Genomic DNA, 6,252 nt, shown 5'->3' with positions numbered 1-6,252 from the left:
CACATTTACTGTAAAACACCACACACACACACACACACACACTCACACACACACACACACACACACACACACACACCTAGCCAAAGTTTAAGTAGACTCATCACTGTTTCTGCTGCTATCCTTGTTGGGATGCTGCATAGACTTCCATTCACTGTGGACAGTCTAACCCAAACCCTAATCATTCATCTTAACCATAACCAATTCATGCCTAACCACTAACCTTACCCATGATCTCAGAAATTACATTTTGCTTCATAAGTACTGGGCTGTGGGCCCCATGAGGACTACTGATCCTGACATGGTCAGTGTTTATAACGGACAAGGTTCCCAGGGGTAACAAAAACACACACAGACAGACAGAAACACACACTCCCACACCACAGGGCTCCTCCTATTGCCTTAACCTGTAAATACCTCTGACAGGAGTGCATCTTTATTTCTTTCACAACTTTGAAATCCACCTAATGGCATCTAGAGTATCCCTGATAATAAGAAGCCCTCTCCAACTCCACATTAAGATTCTGTTGCATACATTTACTTACTAAACTTTTTTTTGGATTTAAAGCATCAAATTGGTGCTACAACATAAATTGGTTACACTGTGAAATGCCCAACAATTAATTTACCTTTATAAATTCTCACTGTCATTTTTATACTTGAGTCAGTTATTTTAGATGAGGACAAAGGAGAGACACACCCAACACAACCCAAATGTTTGTTTATATAAATAAGTTAGCTGAAATAGAGTATTTATCAGTTCACGGAGGGGTGTCCTTGTTGGATTCCGGGACAGGAACACGACTTCCTCTGCTGCAGCAACAACCTCACTGAAAGCCCAAACTGACAGTCTGCGACAGTGCACCATGGAGAGAGCTGCTGTGACGTTGCCCCGCAGGAGTCCCCCAGTACCAGAGTACAACACCTCAACCTCCACCTTGGCCTTCGACCAGCATTTCACCATGACTGCCAAAGGAATACTTCTCCTGGCTGAGATAGTAAGTGTGGACTGAATTAAAGTTGTGAGATTTTTGAAATGACAATTTGACTGAAAGACCAACTGAAAGGGACTGTATGATTAAAAATAAGAAATCACAACAGAACTGTTGACCAGAAAATACTAGAAAACTGATTAAACATTTAATAATCATGTAAAGAAGCCGCAATGTTGTTTGTATTTATAAGAAACATTAATATATAAGATATGTTATAGTTATGTTAAAAGTGCACATTTCTTACCATGAAGACAGGCATCAGTTTTGAAAAATCTACTTTTAAAACAAATGTTTTCTTCTATAAAATCTATTGGAAATTCATGTGAGTAACAAAAATGGAATTTTTGTGTCATTCCTCAACTCAAAGAAAAACTAAACAAAGAACATTTTTTTCAATGAAAAAAGGAAGTTAATCAAAAACATCAAGTGAATCAACTCTTCCTTCTTACTGTCCCTCATTGTCTCTCTTCCTCTGCAAATCAGCTGAGGGAAAGAGGCAGGACAGCCTTACTCTAAATACAGCCTGGCTGGCTGCCATGCAGGCACTGGGCAGTCCACAGTTTGAGTAATCTGATGGTACCATATACAAAAAAAGTACAATATAATGCAGATACTGTCAAAACTATGAAAATTATATCCTGAAAATAAAGCATTTAAATGCAAATTCTAGGTTTTGGGTTCAATTAACATGAATTCATGCGTGTACACTTGCATTAAAACATTTCAATAACTCTTCAGAATATGTGATGTTCATTTGTAGTACGAAATCACATTTGTACAACAAATCAAAAACAAAAGACTCATGCTTCACACCAGAAAACCTTTTCTTCCTGTGATATGAAACATGCTGCAAGAATCTTTTGTTGTGAAGCAGGAAGGGTGGGTTTGGAAGCGGAAAGAGATTTAGCTGCTCACCACCACAACCCTTTGAATCAGTGGAGCGCTACCTAAATTTCTGTTGCAACGTTGCCTAAAGTTCCCTGAAAATGCAACATTTCTAATATTTTCTTCTGCACTTTGTCTCTCATATAAACAATGTAATTGATAAAAACAGAGAGGGAGCCCTGACCTCAGTATTTCCTAGAAAGAACAACTGGTCCAAATAATTACTTTTCCCAGTGTAGTTAGTAAAAAAATTATACCAGAAAACAGTGTCGCACCTCATTGGTCTCTATGCTTTTCTTTTCTCTAGTTTCATCTCTACTTTTTTATTTCCTTCTTTCGCTTTAATCTCTTGGTTAGGTTCATTCACAGTGTTATAATGTAACCCTGCACATCCAAACAGATGCATGAACTCAAGTAAATCAAGAAGTGTTCAAAGTTCTCCTCTCCTCTCCTCTCCTCTCCTCTCCTCCCCTCTCCTCTCCTCTCCTCTCCTCTCTTCTCCTCTCCTCTCCTCTCCTCTCCTCTCCCGCCTCTTCTACAGGTTTTTGGTATGTTGGTGTGGATTCTGTTGGGGGGTACAGAGTATTTTCTTCACCCTGCTCTCTGCTGGGTGATGTTTGTTTCCATCTTATGCTGGGTTCTGACCATTTGCCTGTTTATAATTTACATCACTGGAGCCCACAACAGGATACCACAGGTCCCCTGGACTACACTGGTAACACACACACACACACACACACACACACACACACACACACACACACACACACACACACACACACACACACACACACACACACACACATTTGTTCTTGTGTATTAACATAATGATCTGACTCTAACTGTATTGATTATTTTATGTCTTTGTGTCCTGTAGTCTCTGTGTATGAACAGTGGTGCCACAGCTCTGTACCTGGTGACAGCAGTGGTACTCGCTTTCTCAGTCAACAAGGCCACAAGGGGGCGACACAACTACAACTGCTGGGCAGCATCTGCAGTAAGAGCAACCCTGTCAACCTGATCTGATTTTGTCATGTGCAAAACATTAATCAAGTTTGTAAATGAACATAACACACAAGAGGAGCAGGGTCAGCAGGGTGCAGGCTGCTTCCCATTTGTCCTCTGCGTTGTTTTTGGGAATGTGGAGATTTGAATGACCTTTGACCTTGAGTTTGTAGTGGGTTTTCAGACTCATTCCTTTATTTTTTCAGATTCAAAAAAGTTCAACTGAACTGTTATGGGGAATTAAATGGCAACTTGGAACAGATTTGAAACTACCACTTATATAAAATGTATAATTGCACATTTAAAGTGAAAATATGTTGTTATTTTTGACTAAAATGTGTAATATGTGTCAAATCATAGCCACTTTTTGGACACACATTGTATGCATGTTTTTTTACTATGCTTTCAGGGTATTCAAATGTTATTTTTATTGTTTTCTTTTCCCTCTCTTTTTCTCAACTTCTCTTTTTCATTCTTCTCAGTTCTTTGCTTCTCTGACCACACTGTGCTATGCAGGAAGTAGCTGCCTGAGTTACCGTGACTGGAAAACCACAAAGGAGGAGCAGTAATCTCATTACTTCTTGTTTGAAGACAACATTGTTTGCACTTTCCCTCAGGAGCATGTCTATCAGAGAGATCCAACTCGATTCTCTTGAAGTCTAATTAAAACTTGTACAGCACTGTAATCAATTTGTCCTGGTCATGATGAAAAACCTTTGTTCCATGTCACATAGAGGCAGAGGGGGATACTGGCTTTCAAACTGGTCAATGATGAAAAATGATCAATTGTATGATTGTTGCTGTATGTTTCAAGCTGCAAGTAGTGTAGTAATGTAACAACAATCAATCATCTGTCTGCAATCCCGCACTCAGTGACTTTCAGGGTTCTTCGGTGTGTACATGTACACTTTGTGTGACAGAAGACCAGAGTTGCCTTTTTTTATTCTTTGCTTTAAATCTTTATTAAATTATTTTCCTTATGATTATTACAAAGTTACTTTTGTTAAGGTGTTTTATGAAAGTTTGATTTCCACCACATGATCATAAAGAGAAAAGAAATACAGGAAATGCAACAAAATGATATATTAATTCATATATAATAAAGCACAGACTGAACATTTGACAGTGAGCATTCCTACAAATACATGTTAATTGATTAAAAGTACAAGATAAATAAATAGTTACAAACAAAGGATAAATTAACATTTAATTTCAGCGTAAATATCTATGTGTGTATGTTGCTATGCCACAGTGATGAGCCCCCTTCAGTTTCGTTGTACTACTTATACAATGACACTAAATGCATATTCTATTCTATATTTGTCAATGCACAAATGTTAAGGCACACTTCTGCATTAGTTGAGTAAATAGTTCCACATGTAATCACAAACTGCAGATTCAAATCTTTTAAATTATTAATCAGTATTGGATTATTAATACATTCTTCAGGTATTTTTCCTGTTATGCTCCAGTGTTAGTGCTGTTGCCTTGTTTCATGAAGATCACTCCCCAGTGAGCTCCCAGTGAAGTAATCCCATTGCCATTATAGCGGCCGCTCAGCAATCTGAGCTCTGCTTCCGGGTGGGTTGGGTAGAAGTTAAAGGATCTCTGTAACACAATGTTAATTTTTAATACACGATATGGCCATGACTATGACTAGTATTAACAAATATAACAGAATGGGCAAAAGACTGACCTGATATGGCTGTCCAGCAGTCAGAAAGCGTCCTCTGGAGGTCACAAACATCACCTGATAGATGTAGTTGGAGTGGTATTTACCAGAGACCTGAAATATGCAATTGTGTGAACAAATCAACACAGTTGATAGAAAGGCCTTGATGAATTATTAAAAACACACATTCTACACATAATGATAGACGATTGCTGTATAATATAAAAGGACATTTATCATGTAAAAGACACATGCTGCTATAACTAATAATACAATATATGTACAATCATTTAAAAAGAGATACCTTAGATATTGATTAGAGAAATCAAAGGAAAACAGAACTCAGGCATTACAAAGACTCCACCTGGAATAATATAATAATATATTACGGCATCAATGAAATCTCTCACCTGGACGATGACCTCATCGTCAAACAGGACCATTTCCTTTGCAGTACCATAACTGCGACCAAGCCTTTGAGACCAAACGTAATCATAGCGCAGCTGGATACTGGAAGGAGCAGAGACAGCGGAGAGAAAGCACCCTGTTAAACACTCATAATGTAGATATTGTAATGAATATAGAAAGAACAAGTAAACAATGGAGAAAATGCATACAAAGCAGAGTTAAATATGAAACTGAGTGTTAAGAAAAGCGGTGGAGGTGAACAAGAGTGGAGGAGAGACTGACCCAGTGATGTAGGAGTTACTCTTCTCCCAAACCCTGACCGCTGTGATCCTTCCCTGGCCCTCTGAGGAGAAGGAGGTGCCAGAACCATCCCCAACAGCTCGGGAGTAGGAGAAGTGCACCAAGCCAGCTGGAGAGTTAAAAAAAAAAAAGTTCAGTTAACATCATTTTTGTACCAAAAAAAAAAAAAAAAAAACTCATAGAAATGATGTAGAGGGATGGGGTCACTTCTTACGTTTTGCCATGCAGGTGGCGCAGAGCAAAGCAAAGAATAGGAAGGAAAACATTGTGGTGTGACAAGGTCGTCCAGAGACACTGAAACAGACATCAAATCATTAAAAATCATCATTATTATCATCTATAGAAAATGTTTTGCACCTTAACTCAATTTGACATTTTAGAAGCAGTAGTTCAACAACCTCTACATGATTCTAAGTCAGTGTAAAACATAATCAAATAATTACAATGTACATAATCAGTACAACATTTTTTTCACTGTAAAAAAACAAAACAAAAAACAAAACAGTTGCAAGTTACGTCTTCTAGATTCAGAAGTTTAGACTCACCTGCAGTCGCTTTCTGTTGAGACCAGTTTGAGTTGACTGAGCTGAGTTTGAACTGATCCTGTGATCTCTTATATACCTATACCTTCCTCCCTACGTCACAGCACAAACACACACATTCCTAATGAACAGCTTCAGACAGTTGAAGAATGCCATGCCTATCATTTCTTTTGTTAACAAGCAGACAGTTCTGGAAATTGAAAATTAACCAGGAAGAGCAACATATTTTTCATCAGACTTACAGGAAAAGGTATCATGTCATTGCGCTTTATTTGTCCATGAATTTGTACTACATGATTTACTACCCAATTAAGTGAAAATGTGGTTCATAAATTAGTAGGTTACTTTGTGTAACATTGTGTTGATCCAATTTGGAGTCAATGAAATAGAAATTTTAACTGAGTTCATTCTTGACCTTTGACAGCATTTCCCCTCATCTTCATCAGCA

The 6,252-nt window shown here is 38.0% G+C and overlaps 2 protein-coding genes across 2 annotated transcripts; one reads left to right on the top strand and one right to left on the bottom strand.

Annotated features, from left to right (window-relative positions):
- The first annotated feature begins 277 nt into the window (after window positions 1-277).
- On the top strand, window positions 278-3,559 carry cmtm8b (CKLF-like MARVEL transmembrane domain containing 8b). Its single transcript, XM_053327621.1, has 5 exons — window positions 278-333; window positions 794-995; window positions 2,419-2,592; window positions 2,755-2,874; window positions 3,365-3,559. Exons 1-5 carry the CDS (start codon window positions 278-280, stop codon window positions 3,449-3,451), a joined length of 639 nt encoding a protein of 212 aa, XP_053183596.1. The 3' UTR covers window positions 3,452-3,559.
- Window positions 3,560-4,343: 784 nt separating this feature from the next.
- On the bottom strand, window positions 4,344-5,528 carry LOC128366853 (zymogen granule membrane protein 16-like). Its single transcript, XM_053327620.1, has 5 exons — window positions 5,477-5,528; window positions 5,245-5,371; window positions 4,965-5,064; window positions 4,579-4,668; window positions 4,344-4,490 (listed from the first exon to the last, which is right to left on the bottom strand). Exons 1-5 carry the CDS (start codon window positions 5,526-5,528, stop codon window positions 4,344-4,346), a joined length of 516 nt encoding a protein of 171 aa, XP_053183595.1.
- Window positions 5,529-6,252: the final 724 nt, after the last annotated feature.

This window comes from Scomber japonicus, chromosome 10 (assembly GCF_027409825.1).
Source record: "Scomber japonicus isolate fScoJap1 chromosome 10, fScoJap1.pri, whole genome shotgun sequence".
NCBI lineage: Eukaryota > Metazoa > Chordata > Actinopteri > Scombriformes > Scombridae > Scomber > Scomber japonicus.
Note: the sequence above shows the minus strand (reverse complement) of the source record. Positions and strands in the feature narration are given on the sequence as shown.